A 26,575-nucleotide genomic window follows, 5' to 3' on the forward strand; every position below is an offset into this window, starting at 1 on the left:
ATAAAAGTGTATTTAACACAGGCTCTGGAGTCTACCTGCCTGGGTTGGAAGTCTAGCTCTTCCTACTTACTGGCTATGTGACTTGGCCAAGTTACATCATCTCTCTAGATCTCAGCTTCCCCATCTCTAAAGTGGGCATAATGAGAGTAGCCACATTATGGGGTGGCTGTAAGCATGAAAATATTATATTTCAAATATATCCTCTTAACACAATGCCTGGCCCAAAAGCAACACTCAAATGAATGTTTGTCATTACCGTTGCCATTAATAATACCCAAAATGCTGTTTTCATTGAGGAGAATTCTAGGAAAAGGGTCACATTTGAGGCCTGCTATACCCTCAGAGGTGATTTTGTCTCAAAGGGAGCGTGAGTTGAGTCTTTGTTTGCTTTAAGGCTCAGAGGGCAGAGAGCTTTTTGCAGTATACGACTCTTTCCTTGAGAGTGGTCACAGCCCGTCCTGTGGTTTTGCAGCCCACGAGGAGAGCTGCCTGTACAATCTATAAGAACCCATCAGCCTCCAGAACTTCCGTGGTTTCTGAGTCACTATCGGGCCATTGCAGCTTCCAGGCAGAAACCCCCAGGGTGAACTCACCATCTAGGCCTTTTCTGCCCTCCTCTGTGTGGGGAGGGGGAGGGCAGTACCTGGAGGCAGCCTGGACCCCACAACAGACCCCTCCTCACCTTGAGCCTCTGCACGGAGTCCCATCGTCACAGCAAATCAGGGCTGTGGGGATGTTTAGCACTCGCTTCACGGCTTTCCCAAAGGGAGAGATGCCCAAGATGGCCCAACCAGGGTGCTCCAGACCCAAGGATCCTGCCTCTTTGCCTGGTGTTCTGTCTACAAATCCTGATGGGGGCTTCTCTAGTTTCACTGAGAACTGGATTCTGGCCAGTGCAGGAAGGACAGGCGGAGAGGGACAGGTGAAGAGCACTGGGGCTTCCAGCAGATATGTGCTCTCTTGGCAAGTGGAGATTCCTTCTTCTCCCCACTTTTTCCCCCTCTTTGCAGTTAATTCCTAACACCCCCCAATTCCTTCCAGTGGAAATGATTCCAGTTTCTTCCTGCTTCCCTTTGCCTTTGTTATAACAAAAGTAGAGTGTTCCACCTGCCCCAGCTATTTCCTGATCTTTTTATCTTGGGGGATTTGGGTATCTGAAAAATCTTGTTATTTTCACTCAGGAATCCTGTCTCCTCCTCCTGGATCCATTCCCTCTTTTCGTGAGAGTGCGTGTGAGTGGGTGTGGATGGTTAGGTAAGAGGGGCTGGGAGACCCAGACCCGTGACTGGATGGAGGGGCAATGCTTCTCTCTTGTTTTAATCAATGATGCCTTCTGAAAGGGGTACCCACCCTCATTCCTTTTACTAATGATTGATGCCCATATGGACTCAGTTCCAGAGTTCCTGATCTGTCCAGTGCTTGGGGGAGCCCCTTCAGGGAGGCTGGCTGGGGTACTGGTTAAGAACATGGCCATAGTCAGAGCACCGGGGTTTATATTCCAGCCCGCATCACTGCCGGTGTGATCTTGGGGGAGTTGCTTAATCCCTCTGGGCCTCAGGTGGCCCTGATAACAGATGCTAATGACAACATCTATCCCCAGAGGATTGTCATGAGATTCAGTGAGGGAATGAGCACAGTGCACTGAGAATAGTGTCTGATAGGTGGTCAGTGCTCAATGGATATTAGGTACTATTGATACTTGTTATTATTCTCCACGGTGTGGCATGCCTCAGGGTTGGTAGTGTTCCTTGGCCTCATCCTTAGCTTTGAAGATTTGGAAGTTGTCAGTGCACCTAGGGCACTCTGTTCTAGCAAAGTCTATGTGGGAAGTCAAATTACCAATAAACAGCTGCTTGATGAACATGGAATTAGAGCTGGGTGGAGGGCGGGTGGGCAGCAGGAGGTTCATAAGGCCATGTGTGGTGGGGCCTGTGGCTCCCATTTCTGTTACTGGGACTGACCCGGAAGCCCCCTGTGGCTGGTCAGGGAGCCCTGTTCTCTGCAAGGTGGAAGTGAGGTTGATGTGGTTGCAACATCTGCTGACTCGAGCATCCAGCAGGGCTGAGCTGGCTGACCTGACTGGCCAGAGCAGCCCTCTGTCCCCAGTGCCTCTTTGAAAGTCCTTTGAGATTCACTGTTGGTTAAAGAGAAAGGTCTTCTCAGAGTGAGGAAGGCTCATCTTTATTCGGGGCTCCCCATCCTTGTCAGAACGGCTTTGAACACTCCAGGAGACACCTTGAAGGGTCCAACTGTAAGACTTCCTCCCCTTCCTGTCTACTCCGGTTCATGAACAGACTTCCTTTCCACGGCCCACAGTACGATCCACCAGGCCCCTGCTTTGAATAAGCCCAGTCAAGTGGGGGAAGTCCCCCTGGATTACAGGGATGTGCGTTTGGGTGCTGCCTAGAGATCAGCCCTGGGGGTGTGGGGTGGGGGCGCTTCTGAAACAGATGACTGAGCTCACCCATTACACAGTGATTTTTTTTCCTCCTTTATTTCTTTTTTAGGTTAAGAGCACTTTGCAATCCTCCTCAAAGGTGACTTCATGATTTCCTCTTTATTTTTCAGTGAACGATTTTTCTTAGCAAGAATAGCTGCTATTTATTAATTAGCTAGTGTACTAATTGGGCGATATTCTTACATTCTCTCTAATTCATACAACAACCTGATTCCAGTTTTATCGATGAGGAGACTAAAGTGCAGAGGGATCGGTAAGATCAGGAATTGGCTCAATATCAGGTTTTTTTTTTTTTTTGACATTGCCTCAAGATAATTAGTATTTTTCTCCCCAGTTGAAATGAAAGAGAAAATGTTGGCATTTACCTTTTGTCTTCCAAAACAAGCTCTTAAAACCTCATCCAAGACCATAGCTGGGAAAACCAAACATTTTGATTTGCATGAGCCCAGGATTTGAAAGGACAAAAAGTTTATGTTTTGTTTTATTTGTTTGTTTGCTTGGCATATCAGAAATCAAAGCCCCTTATATGAATGGCTCACAGTTTATCCACATTTAAAAATTTGGAGAGGGATGAGGGGCAGGAAGGGGTATGTGGACCCTGACCAGAGAGTGGCCAGTGGAGGTGGGGGATGGGTCCTCGCTGAGGTTATTCGGGGAAGGCTTGAGGAGAGAGATCAGTGCAGAGGTGGGGGCTACATTGGAAGGTGGCCCTGCTGGGGGCCAGTCACTGCTTGTGCCAGGGGGATGACTTGGTGCAGCTCATTCATGCTGCCCGTTTGGCAAACCATTCTTCCCTGATCTAAATAAATATACGCACCTCCCCACCCCCTTGCCATAAAAACATCCGTAGCATGGAGCCTGGATATCCAGACGTGCTCGTAATGCAAAGAAAAGGTCCCCCAGCCCCAGTGCTTGAGTGGGATGCAAGAGATGCAGGTCTATGCTAACTTTTCCTCCCAATGCAATAATGTCCCATGACTGGTATCCCCAAAGCCTGGACTGGCCCTCACTAGCTGGTTGACTGGACCTCTGGCCTCTGAGGGGTTTTGAGTAGTTAAGTAATGTCATCAAAGAGAAACCAAGGAAATCAACTCTTGCAGCAGTAAGGCGATGGTTTGGAAGCAGGTGATGTCCGGGTGAGAGATGATGAGGTCTGAATAGGGCAGTGGCCAAGGATGGATAGGAGAGATATTCGGGGGTAGAATCAATAGCACATGATTGATTGATGTGGGCTGAACTCCAAACACCTTCACTTAGCGGGCCACTCCAGCCTCAAGCGTTGCCACGCCCCTTGCCTTCTCTGTTCTAGTTGGTTCCTGAATGTTCTTTCTCTGTCAGGGCTCCATGCCTCTGAATGTGCTGTGCTAGCTTGTGCCCAGAAGACCATTTCCTTACTCCAGAAATCTTGGGTTTCTTTGCGTGTCTCCCCAATGGGAGAATGAACTCCTTGAAGGAAGGCGCTGAATCGTCCTCTCTGAATCCCAGCCCTTGGTGCAAAGCCTCGTGTGCCACATATATTTGTTGAGTGATTCAATCAATTAAAAAAGATGCAGGGAGAAGGGGAAGGAAGGAAGGGAAGAAAGAAGGAATGAAGACGTTGGCCACGCAGTCAGACCTTATTATAATCACTCCTCTCTGTGATGTTACACATTAATCCTCATCGGCAGAGTGAGGCATGAGAATGATTCAAATAGCATATGCCTCTGCTAGTGGCTGGAACTCGAACCAAATAAAACGGAATGGTGCAGAGAATATTCTAATTGTCTGTCCCAACAGTTTCAGTAAGACTGTCATGTTACAGGCAGTGACACCTGCAGGCATTGATGCGGGTGTCGGGTGGGGGTACTGAGAGCCGAGAGAGAGAAGATGAGGTGGACAGAGCCCTGACGACCTGTCCCAAATCCCGAGCTCCAGTCCTGGGTGCACGGGTAGCCCGGGAGCTGGGCCTTTCTGCCTGCTCCCGCAGATTGACACTCTAAAATCTCTTTCTCTTTGCTTTGACTTTTTCTGTTCCTCCCTTGTTATTTCTCACTCACTCTCTGATCCCCCCAGGTCCTCAGGAGACCAAAATGTAAGCCAGAGCAGGACATAGGGCTTGAATTAATTTCAATGTCTTTGTGTCTTGCAGTCAAATAGAAAATCTTGCATCTTAAGTCCTGTTTGTCTTAGGCTGCTATATTTTCTTATGTTTTTTTTCCATCAATTGATTGTTTAAGAAAAGATTTGTTTTCTCTAATGCCCAAATATCCATTGTTAAGACTGGGAGTGTCAGAGCGCAGATTTGGGAGCCAGGCATTGAAGGTTGACCTTGGGCAAGTTCCTCTGAAGTCCCATCCAAAAGCTGCTTGTCTGGCTCTGTCTACATACCTGGGAACTGGAGAACCAGTACTGTCCGCAGTCTGGCCACTGCCTACCATACCTGCAGGGACCTCATAAACGCATCTCATATTTCTTTTGTGATAATTGCTGTAATTAAGGTACTATAGTCCTCATCTTGCAGGTGGGGCAGCCAGAAATCTTGCTGGGGGCTGTGTCACTAGTGAATACCTGAGGTATAGGACCAGAGCCGCCCTTACCCCATGCAGCCAGGTGCTTGCGTGGTCAGACTTTCTTTATCCTTTGTGTTTTGCTGGCAATCTGGAAAATACTCCCTGGTTCTGGCCTTCCACTGTCCTAACCTCTTATTTCTTCCTCATTAAAAAGAAGGATGGACTTGGAATAACTGGAGTCCCTGGGCGCGGGTGGGGAATCGTGAGGCTGGGCATGGGGGCCTGCAGACTGCATTGCATATACAAGAAGCTCTCTTTTAAATTCAGCTTTGAATGCAAACAGCCTCACAGGCCATGGAAGCTGTCAGCTCACTTGCTCTGGGCCGGAATGATAGCAGCGCAGCTGGTTCGGCTGGCTACCTCCCGCTGATCACAGCTCCGATGGGCAATTATATATGTCTTTGATTAATAAAAAATGGAGCAACGAATGAATACTTAATCAACACAGTCTGGTGGGTAGGTTCTTGCAGAACCTGGGCTGGGGGTGAGGCAGGGAGTAGTCAAAGGGGTCCTTGGAGGTGAAAAGGCAGGGCGCCCCTCCAGGGGATGGTTTCTGGAAAGCTGTTCAGTCCTGGTCCTTGGTGCCCTGATTCTGTGCCTGGGACTTGCTGGGAGCATGAGATCAGGAGAGAGGGCTGAGCTGGTGGGCAAAGGGGGAAAAATGTCCTCTTGCCTACCCAAACGGTCAAGGAAAGAATGTGAAATAGGCAGTGTGTCTGTGTCCCTGTGTCTGCAGGTAGCTGTGTTTCTTTTGTGTGCGCCTGCTGTGAGTTTGGAGTCTTTTCTGTGGGTCTGCCTGTGCGTGCAGCAGTATTAAAACGAACTTGGTTAGGGGAGGGAGGAGAGGCAAAGGAGCTAGGAGGCTGAGAGTCAAGAAAAATGAAAACAGCCTCTGCTGGGGTTAGAGGGAGAGAGAGGAGAGAAGATCCAAGAGAGTGGTCAAAAAGCACGCGAGAGACTATCAGCACTGGAGAGGAAGGAAGTGATGGAGAAGGGGAGGTGGGGGACCTCCGCAGGTGCCGTCCCTGCCTGTCAGGGCCCTTCCCGGCGGCTGGCTCGAGCGGGGTCGGGGTCGGGGGGCAAGGACGAGACTGGGAGGGGCGGCGAGAGGCGGGAATCCGAGCTGCGAAGGGCAAGGGACAGCAAGGCAGCCCAGCGAGGAGGTAGGACGCAGGGGCAGGGCCAGGGTGCGGACAGGGGGCCATGGGGAAGAGAGGCGATGGGGCAGGAGGCAGGCTGACTCCCGGGGCGCCTTTCCCCGCAGGGCCGGAGACCCGCCCTGGAGGGGGTGCAGGGTGAGGGTGAGGAGCGGCTTCGGGGCACTTTCCTGGCAGATGGAGATGTGGGGAAGGGGGCCTGGGGAGGGGGCATGGGGCCTCCCAGCCGACAGAGTCACGGAGGATGGTGTTGGAGTTGGGATTTTTTGGCATTAGACTGGACTTCAAGTTGTGACCAACTAGCCTTGGGCTAGTTGATAAAATCTCCTGGAGCTTCTGTTTCCTTGTTAGTAAACTGAAGATAACAAGCGCTAACTTGGCCATACATGGACTGTACATGAAGGCTCCCCACCCCCTGTGCCTGCTTCAGAATTGCTGCTGTTATTATTTTAGCAGACGGTCTTCAGAATTTGGGCTCTGTTCCTGTGTCCCCATCTACTGCCAGATGGGGTAGGACGGAGGGGCTTTTTTTGCAGCTGTTTCTAACAGCTGGCCTCTTTCTCCACTGCACGAAGAACGCTTTGTCCACCTGTACCTTTCCCCCAGCCACCTGCACCAAGCAGCCTCCGCCTTATTTTACAGGATCCAGAGACTCACTTGCTGATGGTTTTTGCCCAAGTTGGAACAGCCGGAACCAGAGAGCTACCTGACCGGAAGGGCCTGCCAACGGAATTTTCCAAGTGCTAAAACGCCAGGCCTTGCAGCTCCTGTGGTCAGCCCAGGAGGCCACCAGTGGGATTGGAGGATCGGCAGCACCTCAGGCCATGGCGGGTCAGGGCCTGCCCCTACGAGTGGCCACCCTGCTGACTGGGCTGCTGGAATGTCTTGGCTTTGCGGGCGTCCTCTTCGGCTGGGCGTCGCTGGTGTTCGTCTTCAAAATAGAACGTTACTTTGAAGAGCTGTGTGAACGGAATGCCGGGCTGACGGGCAATGCCACGCTGATGGGCAATGTCACCGGGCAGACTGGTAAGGGAGTGATGACTTGTCTAAGAAGTTGAGGCTTGTTCCCACGGGATGGGAAGGGGTAGGAAGGACTCCATCCCCTACTCATCCTGCCAACCTTTCTATGGTGAGAGGAAGGGGGTGTCAGCCTCCCCCGCCCCTTACCCCTCAACCTTGGTCTAGGAGGTACCTGGGGAGGGAAGTACCAGCTCCTGAGGGGTTATTAGGGACAGTCACAGTTCACCTCACCAGAGGGAGAACTTTCCACCAGCAAGCTGTCCAAGATGGGAGAGGCTGCTCTAGAGGGGAGCCAGGTTGGGTACCCACCTGGCAGGAAGACTGGGGCGGATGGGAGGTTGGCCCATCCACCCTGGCCTCTGAGATCTTCCTTTCTGTCCTCCAGACTGCAAAGCCCAGGATGAGAGGTTCTCGCTCATCTTTACCGTGGCGTCCTTCATGAACAACTTCATGACGTTCCCCACCGGCTACATCTTTGACCGTTTCAAGACCACCGTGGCCCGCCTCATAGCCATGTAAGTCCCAAAGGCCCAGTCTGAGTGGAGGTGAGCAAGAGGAATTCTTCTGGCCGCCGCGTGTCTTGGAGGGAGACTCAGGCCAGGCAGCTGGGCAGCCCTGCTAGGCCCTGCCTCAGCAGCTCTGTTAGAAGCAGCCCCGAGTGTGGACTCTGTGTAGACTGGCTCTCTTCCCACACCCCTACTTCCTTTTCCTTACCTCCTTCCTCTGTTCCGTGTGAGTGTGTGTTCTGTATGACGTGCTGAATTGAGCAGGAGCCCAGGCCTACTCTCTGGGAGGGCTGGCCTGGAGCCAGGGTTATGAAATTAGCAAAACCTAAAATTGTCACTCTGCCTTCATCCTGGGGATCCTTGTCTATATCTTCTACAAGGCTTCATGCCCAAGTTGCTCAGGCTTAATTATCATCCTCCTCACCTCCCATCACTCCCCAAAGACTTAGCCAATGGGTTCTCCTGGGTATCTCCAGTGGTGAGATTTCAGGGGCTGGGGCTGGAGGAGAGGCAGTGGGGTTTCCCATGCAGATGAGTCAAGAAGGCCAAGGGACTTGCTCTCGCTTGCCCAGGGTGCCCCTGCAACTGGCCAGTTTCAGTGGTAAGAAGCGGCCTGCTGGGGGCTGATAGGACCCAAAGCAAGGCAGGCATGTGAGAGATTAGTTGTCAGAGGGACTGCAGGGCCAGCTGGGCCAGGAAATGGCCAGAGAGTAAAGCCAGTCCCTTGATCTTTAAGCATTTGGCGCATAATGACTTTATCTCAGTCTCTCTTGTCTTTGGTCTCCTCCTCTTCCCGCTCCCTCCCTCTTCTCCAGCCTTCATGTGATAAGAAAAACCCAGTCTTCCTTCCTGTGTTTCTCCTTTACTTCCACACACAACACTTCACTTCTGACATTTCTTGTCACCAAATGGGGGGAAGGTTCCCACACCAAGCCATTCTGCGACACCAGCTGGGTGACCTACAATTTAACTCAATTCTGACATTATCTACCTGGAGATAGAGTCAGATCTTAGAGGTAAGGCTCAGTGCCACGAGACTGCCCCCCACTTCAGACACTAGTCACAAGTGGTAAGTCCCTGGGTTACCCACAACTTCTGTCTGACTTGGCTACAGATCAGAGCTTCCCATGACCTCCTTCCCTTGGATTCGATTCTTTGCTAGAACAGCTTACAGAACTCAGGGAAAAACTTACTTACGTTTACCAGTTCGTTAAAAGATATGATAAAGGATACACATGAACGGCCAGATGAAGGGATACCTAGGGTGAGGTCTGGGAGGGCCCCGAGCCCAGGAGCTTCTGTCCCTGTGGAGTTTGGGTGTACCACCCTCCCGGTATATGGATGTGTTCACCAACCTGGAAGCTCTCCGAACTCCCTACTACTGGGATTTTGTGGAGGCTTCCTCATGTAGGCATGATCAATCATTAACTCCATTTCCAGCCCCTATCCTGCTTAGAGAAGTGGGAAGTGGGGCTGGAAATTCCAATCTTCTAATTATGGCTTTGTCTTTCTGGTGACCCGCCCCCATCCAGGAGCGATCCAGGAGCCCACCCAGAGTCACTTCATTAGAGCAAAAGATGCTCCCAGTGCTCTTATCACTGAGGAATTTACAAGGGTTTTAGAAGTACTGTGTCAGGGACTGGGCACAAGGACCAAATATATATTTCTTATTATAAATCACTATATCACACTTAGGCACTACTTTTATTACGCTGTGTCTTAGAAGACCCCCAAACTGCTAAGAGATCCCATAACCTTGGGATTGTGGTTCTGTAGTCTCAGAATCCTAGAACTTTAAGCTCGCGGTCTAGATCAGTCCAATCATTTCCTTTTATAGAAAAGGCCACTGAGGCCCAGAGAAGGGCAGTGTCTCGCCCGAGGTCACACAGCGAGTAGGAGTTAGGACTGAAGGTTTTGATTTGTAGACCAGGCGCTAACCCCTTTCTCCAAGGGATTGGCCTGTGGGGATTCCCAGGTAGGAGGGCCTTGGCGCCACCCACTTGGCCTCTGGCTAAGCCCAGTAACCTTCTCTTGAACTCACTGCATCCTTAGCTGAGCTCATTGCCCAAGATTTCCCAGCCTAGCCTTGGACCTTGAGATGGGCAAAATACCATCGTTTGTGAGGTCAGGGCGATATCTCAGTCCCATCGGGGCTTCCGGCACCTGGTTCTGAGCCTGGGGCTCAAGAAGCGTTAATGCCCATTGAACTCCCAGGCTGAGAATGCACTCAAGTGCCAAATTTGGAGACTGAGTGAGCAGAATTCTCTGTTTCATCCCCCAGGTTTCTCTTTTCTTGACAACATTCTCCATCTCCCGTTCTGTGTTTCAGATTTCTCTACACCAGTGCCACTCTCACCATAGCCTTCTCCTCTGCAGGTGAGTGCTGGCAGGTGGGCGGGAGGGACACAAACTCAGGGGCACCTGGTGGATGGGGCAGTTGCAAAAGGTGATGGGCAGGACACACTGACCCCCACGGTTATCAGAGATCCACAGACTTTGAGCTTGAAAGAATCCTCAAGAGAGTTATTACTGGTCTATGAAAATAGTTTCACCTAGTGAGAAATGCAAAAAATAGGACAATGGAGGAGTTGCTTCAGAGAGAAGAATTTATTCCAAAAATTACATCTTTTCTCTTGTATGTATTAAAATGTTCTCTCTATCCTATTTTAATGAAATGATAATATGAATGACAGTTGTTTTTGAAAATATCTTTACTTAGCAAGGTAAAAGTTGAGAATCCTATTATAGTCAAAAGTTTTCAAATTTTACTGGTCCATGAATATATAAAATTCGCAAAGTCTGGGAAATCCAATCTGGTTCATTCTCCCCTTCTCCCATTATGTAGAGGAGAAAACTGAGGCTAGAGGGAGACCCCTTGCAAAGACTTGCCCAAGGCCACAGAGCAAGATGGTGGGAAGTGGGTCTGGGGGCCCTGGCTGTGCTCTCTCCTAGCATCTTGGTTATGCTGGCCAAGAGATGCCTTCTAATATTTCTCCCCAGTCTCAGGTCACGTGGCTCAATTTTGGGGTTAAGAGGTAAAAGTACAGGACTCTCACGTGTGTAGTACCTATGCTGAACCTGGATGGCATCAAGGGGTCGTTTTCATTTGTACTCAGTAAACATGGGCTGAGTGTTTTTGTCCAAACACATCTCATGAGATAGCCTGGTACCTCAAGCCAGTTATTTAAAACCACTCTTCTCATCAAACCAGCTTTATCTTATCTAAAAGCCTGTAAATGATTTTTAAGTGGCTGAATGTGGAGGTGGTGGCCGGGTATGTTTGGTTCACATTTGTGAATCATTTGAGCAACAATTCTCCCTTCCTCCATAAAAGAGGGCTTTTGGTTTTTGGAAAAAGATTTGGGGCCACAATGACCCAATTGTGAAAGGAATCTCAATCAACACTTAGTGCATTAGGAGAGATGTACCTTTTCTAAAGATAGAAATTGAATGGTAAATGGCACAAATAGTCTAAAATTAGTATAGTCTAAATTTACGTTACTTCTCAAGGTATAGAACAATAGCCACCTCAGAGGATATTAGGAGGCACACATGTACTATGTTATCAAGCATTGAATCACCTGGTGGAAAAGTCATTCTTTTTTTGTTTCTCTTGCAGTCGTCTGATTTCATGAACGAAAATCTTGATGTGGGGCTGGTATGATTTTAACACTATGGCAAGAGCAGATGTCAAGCTGGGAATGTTCTGAGGGCAACTACATCCAGTTACAATTTAATAACATTATTTCCCTTTCATTTTATTTATTTTTACAGTTACTTTCTATTCATGACAAGCAACACGAGTTGCTTTTCATTTACAGTAGTGATACAAAGTTTCTTTTAAAAATAATAGATTTCTTTTGGATAAAAGTGAGTCAACTTAAAGAAAGCATTTTAGCAAGTAATAGGACAGGCACAGGTTATGGTCCAAATCCAGAAGGTGGCAGAAGTCTGTGATTTGAGCAAGACTAATTTATCAAGGGCTCCCCCACTCCTGGCACTTTAGTTCTGTTGTCATTCTACACTTTCCAGACCTATCATAATAATTTGTTTGCATGTCAGTCTTTTCAAGGGCAAGAAGTATGCTTTACCCATCCTTCATTTCCAATGCCAAGCTCAATGCCCCATGAAGGAAATGCTCAAAGTTTAATGAACAAAGGAAAGACAGTCCGTGGCCATTTTCTCACTCAGATCTCCCAGCACCCCACGAGGCAGGAGGAGCAGGGACTGTTATTCCCATTTCACAGATAAGATGACTGAGTCACAGATTCAGAATCCAGCTCAAAGTCATGCAGCAAATAAGAGGCTGGGCTTGTGGGCGGAGTCCAGGCTTCTCTCCCCCACAGTGTCAAGGATGAATAGAAGGGGCTGTTTGTGGTTTAGTGAGAGAAGGGAGCCGTGGCTTCACTTCGAATCCTTCCTCTATCTGTAGACATCCAGGCCTGCCACAGACCGAGGACCAATCATCTTTGGTGGGGAAGAAGGTGGTTCAGGAGACCTCCACAGGGACATTTGGGGGAGCCTTGACCAGTATCCTAAGATCCTCAAAGGATGCTGGAATTGGGGCCCTGACCCCAGGATTGTTGGGAATTTGGAGCAAGTGGGAGCCAGAGTTGGGGCTCCATGTTTGGACTGCACTATGACACCACCCTACCTCTATCTTTAATTGTTTCAGGATCAGCCCTGCTGCTCTTCCTGGCCATGCCCATGCTCAGTATTGGGGGAATCCTGTTTCTGATCACCAACCTGCAGGTGTGAGCCTGCCCTAATCCCAGGCACCTGGCAGGAGGTTGGGGAGGGTGGAAGGAGGGAGAAGTACTTTTCTACATTGGCTGTCTCAAATGGGGTTGGCCCAAGCATGGGTGGTAGCTCTTGGGGTGGAGGGTGAGTTTGGGTATAATGAAGGCCTGGCACATGCTAGGTGCTCGGGAAATATTTATTTCATGAATAAGTAAGTGATTCAGGTTGGTCATTTGTTCTCCAGGTTGGAAACCTATTTGGCAAACACCGCTCGACCATCATCACCCTCTACAATGGAGCATTTGACTCTTCCTCAGCAGTCTTCCTTATCGTTAAGGTAAAAAATAGCAATAGCCAACATTTATTGAGCACTTATATATACCAGACACTTGTCTTGTGAACTTTGCATGGTTTCTCTCCATCAACCCTCCTGCAGCTAGAAAACGTGACACTTGAACTGGAACCCAGGTATGTTTGGTTCTAGAGCACGAGCTTGTAACCATTAAGCCTCTTCTTTACACTTATGTAGGATTTGGAGGCAGAGGCTAAGGGAAGGCACAGCCATGATATGCTTGGGCCGGTGTTGGGTAGAGGCTGGGAGCCCTTTGGAATGGGTTGTTTGTGCTTGTGAGCTTCTGATTTGGACAGGGAGGTGGGAGGTGGTTAGTGGGGGCAGCAGGGGCAGACACAGAGGCCTCTCCAGCTCTCCTAAAGGCAGATGTTGGGGATCGGGGGATGGGCTGTTGCCAGTGCTACTGGTAGCCCACCCAACAGCCATTCCACCTTCTTCATGGCTGACAATTTCATCTGGGCAGTAATGTGCCCAGTCCAGGGGATGAATCCTGGCTGATTTAAGCCAACTGTGGCAGTCCCTTTCCTCCTTGCTAATGATGGCTAGAGGTGGGCATATTCTCCAGTCCTTGTTAACAAGATGAAGAGGGTGTATACTGGAGAACTTTAGGGGATATTTCCCTCCCTGATGGAAGATGAGAGCAGAGCAAAAAGAAAGCCTTCCTCCTTGGTCCCTCTTTCCACCCTTCCTCTTTGAATGTTGTAGTTGGAGGACATGACAGCTGGAATTGTGGCAGCCGTACTGTGATTATGAGGCAGCAAGCTGGAGGACAAAAGCTAGCACACTAGGGATGAATGAGTGAAAGGAGTAAAAGAGTGTGGGTCCTTGATACTCCAAGCTGACCAACCTGGGACTTCCCTCTGGGCTTTGTGTGGGCAGTGGGGGAAGAAAAGAGGATCTCTGGGAGTCACTTTTCCGACATGAGACTAGCTTAGTACCATAAGCACCTTGGCTTGGAGGGTTACCCAGAGACTGAGCCCTTGGGGCATGTACTCAAGCCCTGCTACTGCTGCTAAAAGAACAACTTTCCGGGTTCTTTCTTTTTCCCCTGGATGTTCCTCCCATTCTCTTCTCCTGCTTTAGAGTTGGAAGGAGAAAGAGTTCCAGAGCAGGGGCTGGAGTTCTTAGTTTAATCTGACCTTGATGCTGCTTACTCTGACGTTGAACAATTCATTGTGCCTCTCTGGACCTCAGTTTCATTCTCTGTAAAATGATGAGGTTGGGCTAGATCAGTGGTTTTCAAAGTGGGTGTTGAGGAACACTGAGGGGTTCCCTTTGATGTTATGTCAGTCACCAAGGAGAATGAGGGGGAGGATGACTGGACCACTCCCCACTTGATGTGTTTCATTAGCTGGATTTCTGTGTAAAATTTTATTTGAACAACAGGACTTTGCTACCATTAGGAAAAATAAATAAATAAATAAAGCACTGGGCTGGAAGATGTATGAGAAGCCGCACTAGGAGACTCTACAAGGCTGTGGGGATGGATAACTTGCTGCCTCCTCTGCTGCTGGTTGGGCCCTGGGGTGATGGTGAGGTTATAGCTGTACCAGGTGTCCTCATTAGCTTCCAGGGTGAAGGCAAGAGCTTGTACCAAGACTTATTCTTAGAGACTGGGGTTCCAGCTCCTGCTTCTCACACTGACCTTTTTTTGTGTGGTAAAATATATAACATAAAATTTGCCATCTTAACCATTTTTAAGTGTACAGTTCAGTGGCGTTAAGTTCATCATACTGTTGTGCAACCATCACCACCATCCATCTCCAGAACTCTTTTCAACCTTGTAAAACTAAAACTCTGTCTCCATTAAACAATAACTCCCCATTACCCCCAGCTCCTGGCAACCACCATTCTACTTTCTGTCTGTATGAATTTGGCTATTCTGCGTACCTCATACAAATGGAATCATATAGTATTTATCCTTCTGTTACTGGGCTTGTTTCACTTAGCAAGTGTCCTCCAGGTTCATTCATGTTATAGCTTGTGTCAGAATTTCATTCCTTTTTAAGGCTGAATAATATTCCATTGTATGGATAGAACACATTTTGTTTATCTGTTCTTCCGTGGATGAACGCTTGGTTTGTTTCCATCTTTTGGATGTTATGAATAATGCTGCTATGAACACAGGTGTTACACTGATTTTTTAACCTCCTTTTTCTGCAGCTCCTTTATGAACAGGGCATTAGCCTGAGGACTTCCTTCATCTTCTTCTCTGTCTTCAGTATCTGGCATGTTGGGCGCACTTTCCTTCTTATGCCCCGGGGGCACATCCCCTTCCCGCTGCCCCCCAACTACCGCTATGGGTAAGGACTATGACCTGGCAATTGTGGGCCAGAGCCCCTCATGTGACCTGGGGTAGGAAGCAAGAGATAGGACACACAGGTTATAGTAGGGAAGAGGAAACCTGTCACAGGAGAGGAAGACCAGAACAGGTGTATCAGTTAGCTATTGCTGCATAACAAACTACCCCAAAACTCAGTGGCCTAAAACATTAAGCATTTGTTATTTTTCATGGGTCTGTGGGTAGCTGACTAGTTCTACTGATCAGGGACAGACTTGGATGATCTTGACAGGGCTCACTCATGCCTCTGATCATCTGGTGGGCTAGCTGGGGGTTGGCTCATCTAGGATGGCCTCACTCACGTGGGTTTTGTCTCATGCTCATATTGGGTGACAGGAATGTCTGGGTCCCCGGCTCTCATCCTTCAGCAGGCTAGCTTGGTCTTGTTCACATGGTGGTTCCATTTGCTACCAAATGGAAGGTAGCATTTGGTACCAAGAGAAAGTGCAGAAATGCACAAAGTTTTGGGTTGGAATTGGCACAGCATCATTTCTGCTGCATACTCTTGGCTGAAGCAGCTTGCAAGGCCAGTGCAGATTCAGGGGATGGTGAAATAGTCTAAGCTGCAAAATTCCATTGCAAAGAGTGGAGAACAGAGGAAGTGAAGAAATATGACCATTTTTGCAGCTGCTCTGCACAAGCAGTAGAGGGAGAGCATTCATTTGCTGCTCATTTACTGCCTGCCAGATTCCATGTGCTCTCTGATTTCATCTCATGGTAATCCTCTCAGATAGATAGCCTTATCTCCATTTTCCAAATGATAAAAATGAGGCTCAGAAGGGTTATGTCTGTGCCATGTTGCCACAGCCAGGAAGAGGCAGAGCTGGGATTTGAATCCAGGCCTGTCCTACCCTTCCCACACTTCCAGTGGTTCCCAAACTTTGCTGCATATTAGAATCACAGAATCACTTGGTGATCTTAAAAAAATATGGAAGCCTGGCGTCCACTCCCAGACATTCTGATTTAACTGTTCTGGGCTGCGACTTGGGCATCAGGGTTGTTAAGAGGTGATTCCAAATGTGCAGTGAAGTTGAGGACCCCCTGCACTATTCTCTCCAGGCTGAGACTCAGGCTCAGCTCACAGTCCTTGGGCTGGGCTGATGGGGCTTCTGTTTCCGCAGCCTGTGCTCTGGGAATGACACCAGAGAGGAGGAGAAGACAGTGGAGTCCAAAAAGCGAGAACTAGAGTCGAAGGAGTTCCTTTCGCCAAAGGAAGGTGAGCCCACTGGTGGACCCACTTCCCCTTCAGAACCTGGCCTTCGCTGTGTCTGATCCGGTTCCTCACCTCCAGAGCTTCCCTAGAGCCTCAATCAGGAAAGGTCGGGTGGAGAAAGGACCTGTGGAATCTTCTCAACCCCTCCTCATTTTGTAGAGGGTCCAGAAAGAGACAAGACTTTTGTCTCTTCTCTCCCTCTTTTCTCTCTCCCATGTCATTATCTCCCCGCCCCCCAAGTCTGTCTTCCCTCATTTGCCTTCCCTTCCCCCTATTCCTCAGGCCTAAGTCTGCCTTATTTGTCCCCATTTCTGCAGGTCTGCCGGGTCTGCCTTCTCTCGCTGTCCCATCTCCATTGCTGCCTCCTTTCCTTCTGCCATCTCTTTTGGGTCTTTGGTTACAAACATCACAAACCACTGCTGGCTGAGGTAGAAACAAGAACAGGATTCTGGGAAGCTCACAAAACCAAGGGAAAAATGAACCTGCCAGACTCCAGGATGAGCAGAACCAGGATACCCCTGGGATCCCAGTCTAAAGTCACAGCTGGTCTGCCTCTCTAGGGAGAACGATCGTTATTGGTTGACCTGGGTGAGGAACAGAACACTTAATTCACAGTCATATCTGGACCATGAAGAAGAAGGCAGGGGAAGATTTCCAGAAGAAACCAGGATCTTGGTACCAAAAGGGAGGGATGCAGAGCTGCTGAAACAATTATAGATGTCCACCACTAACCTTCATCTCATCTCTAACTTTCTCCTCTCCTTGCCTTTCTTTTCACTATCCTGGCTGAGAAAGATCAGGAAAGTGTTAGTGCAAGAAGTGTCATTGAATCCAAACTGTGTAGGACAGATCAGATTTCAGAAGAGGAGAAGAACCTGGGGAGGGTCATTCAAGGTGGTAAGGTCAGGATGACAGAGGCGTAGAAGGGAGGATGTGCCACTTGTGGCCAGCTCAGAGAGCATGCTGCCTGAGTTCTGGGAGGTAAGACTAGAAGGTGAGCTTGGACCTCAGACTGTCCTATTAAGGCCTCTACACTCTTGCCCACCCCAGCCCTCCACTTTCCTTGTGATTCATGCCCAGATCCTCCTTTCTCCCTCAGAGATCCCAGATCCAGGGCAGCAGAAGGAACTCCGTCCTTTCTGGAGATACGCTTTCTCTCGGCGCTTTGCTTGGCACCTGGTGTGGCTGTCTGTGATACAATTGTGGCATTATCTCTTCATTGGCACCCTCAACTCTCTGCTGACCAACTTGGCCAAGGGGGACAGGGGACTAGGTATGTGGCAGGGCTGGGAGGCAGCCCATCTGTGCATCCCAGTTGGGGACCTGGAACCTCGAGGGGGATGGGGTGCTAAGCCCAGCAGGGCTGTGTGCTCCAGAGAAAGGTCTGAGCAGGGGTGCGGGGAGGATGGTCAGGCAGAGCAGGGTGGGAGAGTCCCCTCCTCTAAGGCAGCCCTGGAAATTTCTTATCTCCCAACCCCTCTCTACCCTCTGCAGTCAGCACCTACACAAATGCCTTTGCCATCACTCAGTTCTTTGGAGTGCTCTGTGCCCCCTGGAATGGCCTGCTCATGGACCGGCTTAAACAGAGGTACCAGAAGAAAGCAAAAAAGACAGGTGAGACCTGGGCTCTGGAGCATCAGGGAATGAGGAAGGGAGAGATCTTCATTTACCTTCATGCCCATCTTCTCTTTTGTTCTTAATCCTTTTTTTCTCTTTTGTTCTTAATCCTTTTCTACTTGTATCTGTCCATCCCTCCATCTGTCCCACCACTAGTCACTGAGTGCCAGTTATGGGCCAGCCATAGATCCAGATTCAACAATGGACAAGACACATATGTCCTTTTTCTCAAGCTGTTCTCAGTGTAGAGAGTAGAGAAAGGCAAGTAATTAAGCATTACAATCTATAAAGTAAACCTGCAGGGGGCACATAACCTGTTGTGGGTGAGGATGGGGTTGGTGTCTGGGAAAGCTTCCTGGAGAAAGTGACATCTAAGCAGAGACCTGAAGGATGAGTCAGAAGCGAGGAGATGAAGAGGAGGGCCCTGGGAGAGTGGCCCAAGAATACGGTGGGGTCAAGGTGGAGTCAAGGTCGTGAAAGAGAGTGAAACATTGAGGAATGGGAGGAATCCCTTGAAGTGCTTCAGGCTGGCCAGGGTATGAAGCAGTATGGAAGGGGCTGGAGAGAGAGACATGAGAAGGGGCAGGCTGTGCCCCCTGCCAAGGAGCTTGGACATGCTCCTTGGACATGAATGGAGGAACAGAGGGGTGCTGAGGTATTTTAACCTGCAGGGATGGGGGATGGGGAAGAACAAAAGTAGACAGTAACATTTCTCCTGTGGGTTTCATCTACACCCCTCCCTGACTCCCTGCCCGGCTTCTCCTACCCCTGCTGGAGTATTTACAGCAAATCTCAGACATCAAATCATTTCATCTATAAATACTGGAGTTTGTAGCTCTACCAGATAAGGCCTCTTTTACTTAAACATCACCGTAATATCATTATCACACCTAACAAAAAAACCCCAATAATCTCTTAATATCGTCTACTATGCATTCCTGCTCAAATTTCCCTAATTGTCTCAAATATGTTGTTTTACAGTTTGTTCAAATTAAGAGCCACACAATTTTTTTGGTTGATGTGCCTTTTATGTCTTTTTAAATCTATGAGCATCCTCTTCCGCCCACTTTTTTGCCTTGTTGTTGATTTGTTGAAGAAACTGTATTGTTTGTCCTGTCCAATTTCCCGATTTTGGATTTGGCATCCTTTTGGTGTCATTTAAAATGTTTTTCTTTGATTGGATATTTCTTGTAAACAGGTAGATTGGAGGTTCGAGGAGACTCAGTTTAATATTTTTGGCGAGAATAATTCAGAGGTGGAGCTGTGGGCTTCCTGTGGGCTCCCATCAGCAGGCCCCTGGTACCTGTTGTCCTGTTCTTATGACGTTAAGATTGATCAATGGGCTCAGACATTGTCAGTCTGATCCACTTATTCTAAAGTTTCCCATCGACTGCATACCTGGTGATCGTAGCAGCCATTGATGACCAATGCCTAGACCCATTATTTTATTCGAGTTGCAAATGATGTTCTATTTCTATCTTTCCTTCTGCCTTTAATAGCTAGAATTCCTCTAGAAATAAAAACTTCCCCTTATTAACTATTTTGTTACCCTGAAATAAATGCTCTATTTTTCCTCTTTTTACCAGTTTCAGAATAGTGCATTGATGCCCCAGCAACCTCCAGAGGTGACTGCTTGATGTTTCTCTTTCCAAGTCTCATCTTAAATATATTGGATGTGTTTCGATCCATTTCACCACAATTCTTTTTGATGCTCAAATTGTCCCATCTTTGGCCATTGCAAACTTTACCAATCCAGTATCTGTGTCCTTTAGACATAATCCCATTAGCTTTAGAGAGTGTCTTTACTTTCTAGCACAATGGATGTTCAGGTCCATTTCATTGGGTATGTTTCCTGCCCCAGACCTGAAACCAGCCATTTCTCCAAGTAGCCCTGGGTCCCCTTAATGGGAAATGATATCTCAAGACTGTGGTCTGGATGCTAGGTTTTCTAATTCTGCTGGGTTGTCATTGCTTTTGGGGTTTGGATAGAGTTAAGATATACATAATTTTTTGGAAGAAAAAAATACATCATGAATACCTAATAATGATATTTTAATTCAAATTTTACTTCCTTAATTTTACATTTGTATCTCTTTTTCTCTTCCTCTGAAAATCTTGGTTCCTAATAATACTGCACACACACACACAGTATTTTAAAAATATATTTTATATACTATTACTGATTTTAACAATATCGATACTATTAATAACAATACTGTTGCTGAGTGCTCTTGGTCCCTCCCTCTGTCCCTTCCTTCCTTCCTTCATTCTTTCCATTCTCCTCCTTAGCACATATCCCACAAGAGATGTACAGTCATATTACCGTGTTTTAAGAGTCACCAACTTCAGGGGCCGGCCTGGTGGCATAGTGGTTAAGTTCTCGCACTCTGCCTCAGCGGCCTGGGGTTCGCAGGTTCAGATGCTGGGTGCCAACTGACGACACCGCTTGTCAAGCCGTGCCGTGACAGCATCACATATAAAGTAGAGGAAGATGGGCACGGATGTTAGCCCAGGGCCAATCTTCCTCAGCAAAAAGAGGAGGATTGGCAACGGATGTTAGCTCAGGGCTAATCTGCCTCACCAAAAAAAAAAAAAAGAATCACAACTTGACATAAAGTTATGTTCATTGGTTTCATTTTGTTCCTGATTTTTTGGAATGCCTTTGCTTGTTTTCTTCCTATTATTTTTATTTAATTTTGTTTTTAAGCATTTCTATATCAATCATTTACATTTTTCCAAAGCCCAAACTGTGAAACAAGATACGTTCAAAGAAGTTTAGTTTTCCTCTCTCTTCTCTGCAGCCCATGTGTTCCCTCTGTCTTTAGGAAGTGATTTTTTTCTTCAAGACAGACTATATATATATAACGTCCTTCTCAGATGAAGGCCGCATACTGCATGCCCTATTGTGCAGTCTTCCTTCTGTGCGACGGTCTGTCCTGAGGCTGCTCCACACCAGGGCCCTCTCCTCTCTCCTCTCGCCGCGGCCTCATTCTCCGTGATGGGGCTGCAGCAGAGCCGATGCAGCTGTCTCTCCTGACGGCTGTTTGGATTGTCTCTGTCTTTTGTTAGTACCTGTCATGCTACCTGGAATATCTGGCATCGGGTCGGAGGGGCCAGAGCAGGTGGCCCTGTTAGGAGGCCATTTAATCTATGTAACCTGTGAGTGAGTGATGGTGGCTTAAAACTAGGATGAGGGGGTGGCAAAGGAGAGGAGTGGATACATCTGAATGGTAATTAGGAGGTGGGTTATCAACATTTAATGATGGACTGGAGATGGGGCCTGTGGGAGGAGGAGGACTGAAGGATGACCCCCAGGTTTCTGCCTGGATGGTTAGATGGATGGTGGCTCCTCCCTTTTCCCCGATCTCTCTTGCCTTCTCCCTGCTCTCCATTGTGCCCACTTCCAGGCAGCCTCTCCTCTTCCCTTTTGGACCAGGTTCCTCAGCCTCGGCGGTGGTCCTTTGCTCCACGGTGCCTTCGCTGGCCCTTACATCTCTGCTGTGCCTGGGCTTCGCCCTCTGTGCCTCGATCCCTGTCCTCCCCCTCCAGTATGTCACCTTCATCCTGCAAGTGATCAGCCGCTCCTTCCTGTATGGGGGCAATGCTGCCTTCCTGACCCTTGCGTAAGTGGACTTGGGGTGCGTTACATAATGGGGGACACAGGGGGCAATGGGAAGCGTGCTGGAGGTAAAGAAATCGGGAGGTGAGGATGGGCCTGAGGTGGTCAGGTGATGGAGACAGGGTCTGGGAGGAGGTGTATGGGGCGGCGCCTGGAGGTGGAGGCTAGTGGGAGGAATAGAGCTTTCACGGACTTGAGCCTTCATATCAGCTCCCCCTCTGCTTCTGTTATCTGCCCGGTGAACTCCTATTCACCCTCCAAGGCCCACCTCTGTTCTAGCTCTCCCAGGGAAGAGTTGGAAAGAAAGTGTCTTCCCTTGTTTGTGCCCTGGGAACTCTATTCTTGCTTCCTTTGATGGTGCACGCATCGTCTGGCATACAGTGATCTGTTCACATGTCTGTCTTTTCCTTGCACCTCCACCCCCACCCAGGGCACAGCCTGTGTCCAGGTCCCTGCTGTTTTCCCACAGCCCAGCACAATGCCTTCTCTGTGTTCTATGGTTTGAAAGCCTGAGCAAAGGGAAAGGGAGGAGGGCTGTGTGGGAGTAAGTGGGTGAAGACAGGCCTAAGACAGGGGAGTCGGGAGCAAGTGGCTGACAAAGGCCCACCCAGGCCAGGCCCTCCTTGGAGGGAGGGTCCCATTTGTCTCTCTTTCAGTTTCCCTTCAGATCACTTTGGGAAGCTCTTTGGGCTAGTGATGACCTTGTCAGCCGTCGTGTCTCTGCTCCAGTTCCCCGTCTTCACCTTCATCAAGGGCCCCCTCCAGAATAACCCATTCTATGTGAGTACTGTGGGGCCTCAGACCAGCAAGGACATCCAGATTGGGGCGACTCAGTGGGGACCCAGCAGAGGGCGCCCCAAATCTGGCTGAGGTGATTCCTGCAGGAACATTGCTGCACATGGGTACATCCTTGGTCTTGCTTCTCAAACTGGGCTCAGTGGGAGTACCTTGCCTTATGCTGGGGGTACCTAAAGCATAAGGTTATCATGGCGTGGCTGCCAAGAGGGTCCACATTATTCAGAGATTTGGGGAGAAGATATTTTTTTGTGTGTGGAAACAAATAGACATATTCTGAAGGAGAATGCAAAATCCTCACCATAATTCCATGAAAGCCTAAGACTTCAAAGATATTCCCTGCTTGCAGTGAGCACCGGTTGACCCTGGCCTCAGACCTAGGGCTGCAATAGGCATTGGTTTCCACAGTTGATCTAAGGGGCAAGAGCTCTGTGCTCTCACCCCTGCACCCCCGCACCTGGAGGGATGCTCACAGGCCCAGCCCTGGGAGATGGACATGACTCTCCAGCTTTTTGCAGATTAAAGAAACTGAGGCTCAAAGATTTGGGTTGTGTGGCTTGTATATTCAGAAGCCCACAGCTAAGGAGCAGAAGGCTTCTGACTTTGAGTTCAGTGTTCTGACCACTTCACAGCCCTGTTAGAGTCATGTTAAAAAGATCAACAAAGGGGCTGGCCCGGTGGCGTAGTGGTTAGGTTCGCGCGTTCCACTTTGGTGGCCCATGGTTCCTGGGTTTGGATCCCGGACGTGGACCTACACGCCGCTCCTAAAAGCCTTGCTGTGGTGGTGTCCCATACACAAACATAGAGGAAGATTGGCACAGATGTTAGCTCAGGGCCGATGTTCCTCACCAAAAGAGAAAAAAAGGTCAGCAAAGTTGTAGAATAAGAGTTTAAATCAGTCATTGGGATGAAAAACAAAAAGGATTGAACTTAAAAACCGAGGAGAATTACTTGATTGTGATATCAGATGCCCCTAACTGAATATTCGGAAGACGTGATGTAGCTCTGGTGCCTCCACCAACTTCCCATGTGACCTTGAGCCGGTCATTGAATGCTCCCTAGGCCTCTGCTTCTTCATCCATGAAATGGGCATAATATTCCTCCCCACCCTGCTTCACAGGACAGAATGAAAAGTAACTGAGTACTTCCTCTAGGGCACCAGAGTGTTGGAGCAGAAAGTAGAAGATGCACTAGGCAGAATTCTGGTCCGTTCCTTGGTCGCGGGTGTTGCTCAGATTCCCGGACTCGCCTCACTCCTTCCTCTCCCCCTCCAGGTGAATGTGATGCTGGTGCTTGCCACTCTGCTGACGTTTGTCCACCCCTTCCTGGTCTACCGGGAATGCCAGCGGGAAGAAGGGCCCCCTGCAGTCGCCTAGTTCAGAAGCCCTCGCTTTTCAGCTCTGCAGATGCTTTTGCTAATCTTCCCCCACCTTTGAGGACCCCGTGTCCAGAAAGTCTTTTGCCAACTTAGGCTACTTGTATTAACCAAATGTTATTTTTTCTTGGAAAAAAAAAAGAAAGACATTTAACTGCTAGCTGAGACTTCTGATCGGCAAGAAAAGAATTTCAGTTGCCAAGCTGATTGGTACCCTACAGACCCATAGCAAAGGCTGGTGGAAGTTCTCCTTAGTTCCAGAGCAGGAAGCACATGGCCTTGGCAGACCCTTGACCCGAGGGGAGGTGATGTGATGGGGGAGGAGGTGTGTCACCTCCTTCTCTAAGCCTCTTTGGCCATGAAACCCGTGCTTGTGTGGGCCCCGTGCTGCCAGGTAAATTTCCAGGTGAAGAGTGAGGTCGTCATGGCCTCAGCTATGCCACCCGGCATTGAGAGGTGGAACCCAGCTCTCCCCCAAAGGCACAGCCTTGGTTAGATAGTGGCAGTGAGCCTTGGGGGAAAGAGGAGCAGATAGGGTGGGCTGGGGGTCCCTGGGCCTGAGATCCAGCTCTGCCACTCACGCTGGAGGACCTTGAACAGACCCTTCTCTGGTCTGAGCATCAATTTTCCCATCTGTAAAATGGGAGGCTTCTGGAGTTGGAGGTTCTTTCTGGAGCTAATGTTCTAGAAGGTTTTAAGAGGACTGACAGAGAGGCTACCCAGAGAGCCTTGCAAACCAGCCAGCCTGCTTGACTCTAGAATTTCTGACGAAGCCTTTTAGGGATGTTTTCCACTTGAAGAAGGTGGATGGTGCTTTACCTTGAGCATTATATAAAAATGATCTCTGGAGAAGAATTTTATAGAAAAATAAAGTCGCTCTGCTTCAGGAAACTACTGCTTCACATCTTCAGGCTTTGGGGCTGTCATGTGCATGTGCATGCACGTGTGTGTGTTCCTGCCCCCAGCCCCAGCCTGGGGAAGTGAATGCAGGAGTGAAGTGGAGGGAGCTGGCTGCAGCATCCTGATGTGGCAGCTGGACCCAGAGAGGGGCAAGAGCCCTCAGACAGGGGTCCAGCTGCTTGGTCTTTGGATATGGACCCTCCACCACCCTAGCCCAACCCCCACCCAAGAATCCCTTCCATTGCCTCCTCTTCCTCCCCACCCCCACCCCCCACCACAACACTCCACACTCCCAGCTGGAAGCACTAGATGGAATCACAAGGTCCCTGGGTGAGTCTCAATTCTGCCACCCAGCAGCCGGGCGAGTCCCTTAACCATTCTGAATCACAGCTTCCTCACCTGCCAAGAGCAGTTAATCATTTCTATCCCTGAGAGTGACTGTGAGAATTTGAAGTAATTGCTACTGCCTAACACCTGGTGGGAGCACATGAGCATTTGTCCCTTCATTTACTCATGACCAGAAAGGAGAGGGGTAGCAAGGAGGGAAAAGGTGAGGGACCTGGAGGGAGAGAGATGGGAGAATCTGAAATATACCAGGTATTTTATTCCACTTAGCCAGGACAGGGGCTGCAAGAGGACCGTGATGGATGGGGGCTGGCAGGCAGATTCATTCATTCATTCATTCAGTCAATCAACAAATGTTCATGGAGCTTCCACAAGGCATCAGGCACTGTCCTCAGTGCTGGGGACACAGAGCTGCACAAGGGTCTGAAACACAGCTCTTCTGTGAAATGATGGAAGAGTCATTCCCAGGGGCCTGGGAACCTGGGTCTGAAGACAGACACCAGAGTGCTCATGTTTGATTTTCATCTTGTTATCTTGCTCCAAAACTTTCCATGGCTTCCTGCTGCCCACGGGACAAAGCTCAGCATCCAGCCTGGCATTCAAGGCTCTCAGCAATGTGATTCCAACTGCTTCCCCACCCTCTTCACCTCCCACCTCCAGGAGGACAGAACTCATCACTGTGGACCAGGGTTCCTGGTCTGGGAGTCTGTGAGCAGACCTGTTCCTCTGTGTGGCGGCTTGTGCCGTCTCTGCTGGGAAAATCTGCCTGGTCCACTGGGGTCCTGTCCAAAATGCCATCTCCTCTAAAAATCTTTCCTTGGGCTCTCCAGCAGCTCTGAGTTCCCAGCACTTGGTCACACCATTCCTGATGACTGACATCTGCCTCCTCACATGATGACGTCTCCTCACCTGGACACCAAGCTCCAGCAGGTGGCATCCGGTTCTGACCTGCCTCAGTGACTCATGCGTGCTTGCCATCCATTAGGACTTGTTGAATGAATGATCACTGAATGAATGAATTCTTTCTTGTTCTGGCCTCAGAGCCAGCTGGAAGGAGAGAGCAGAGCACATGGAGTGGGGTGGGACAGTGGTAAGAACAGGGACTGGGGTGCCAGGCCAACTCCTTTTCATCCCAGCTCTGTCACTCGTGTGACCTTGGATGGGCCACTTCACCTCTACATCTCAGTTTCTTTATCAGTGTGATGGGAGAAATGGACTTGTCCTCTGGACTGTTGCAAGGATTAGAAATTAGATCAAGTGCCTGACACAAGGTAGGTACTCAACAGATCACAACTATGATTACAGTTAATATACTAATTCAAAAAGGATGCCTAGAGAGTGAGGTCAGCATCATGGTAGAGTGAGCTTCCCCCGTTGGACTCTCCCCCTCTAAGACACAACAAAAGGGACATTCATATTCCAACAGACGCTATTCACACAACACAGGGGATGTCTGAGTCACCCAGGCAGCTGTACACCTGAGGACTGAGGTGCTGGAATCCCCAGAGTAAGTGGAAGGAGGTAAGAGGACCTCCCTTCCTTCCCCCAAGGACTGCAACCCAGAGACTGAGACCACCTGGATCTCAGA

General features: G+C 49.1%; 1 protein-coding gene across 1 annotated transcript in view; it reads left to right on the plus strand.

The window, feature by feature from the left end:
• The window catches only part of SLC43A3 (solute carrier family 43 member 3), a 38,970-nt gene extending 14,355 nt beyond the window's left edge, over positions 1-24,615 (plus strand). The window contains exons 2-13 of the mRNA XM_004437363.3: positions 6,807-7,190; positions 7,570-7,699; positions 10,020-10,066; positions 12,366-12,442; positions 12,675-12,767; positions 14,946-15,085; positions 16,245-16,339; positions 17,436-17,609; positions 17,831-17,950; positions 21,390-21,576; positions 22,229-22,352; positions 23,642-24,615. Coding sequence (XP_004437420.1) covers positions 6,989-7,190; positions 7,570-7,699; positions 10,020-10,066; positions 12,366-12,442; positions 12,675-12,767; positions 14,946-15,085; positions 16,245-16,339; positions 17,436-17,609; positions 17,831-17,950; positions 21,390-21,576; positions 22,229-22,352; positions 23,642-23,743 — 1,491 coding nt within the window. The 5' untranslated portion in view covers positions 6,807-6,988 and the 3' untranslated portion in view covers positions 23,744-24,615. The remainder of the gene's footprint in view (positions 1-6,806; positions 7,191-7,569; positions 7,700-10,019; positions 10,067-12,365; positions 12,443-12,674; positions 12,768-14,945; positions 15,086-16,244; positions 16,340-17,435; positions 17,610-17,830; positions 17,951-21,389; positions 21,577-22,228; positions 22,353-23,641) is intronic.
• Positions 24,616-26,575: the final 1,960 nt, after the last annotated feature.

This window comes from Ceratotherium simum, chromosome 34 (assembly GCF_057802395.1).
Source record: "Ceratotherium simum simum isolate JZ-2026a chromosome 34, ASM5780239v1, whole genome shotgun sequence".
Classification (NCBI taxonomy): Eukaryota; Metazoa; Chordata; class Mammalia; order Perissodactyla; family Rhinocerotidae; genus Ceratotherium; species Ceratotherium simum.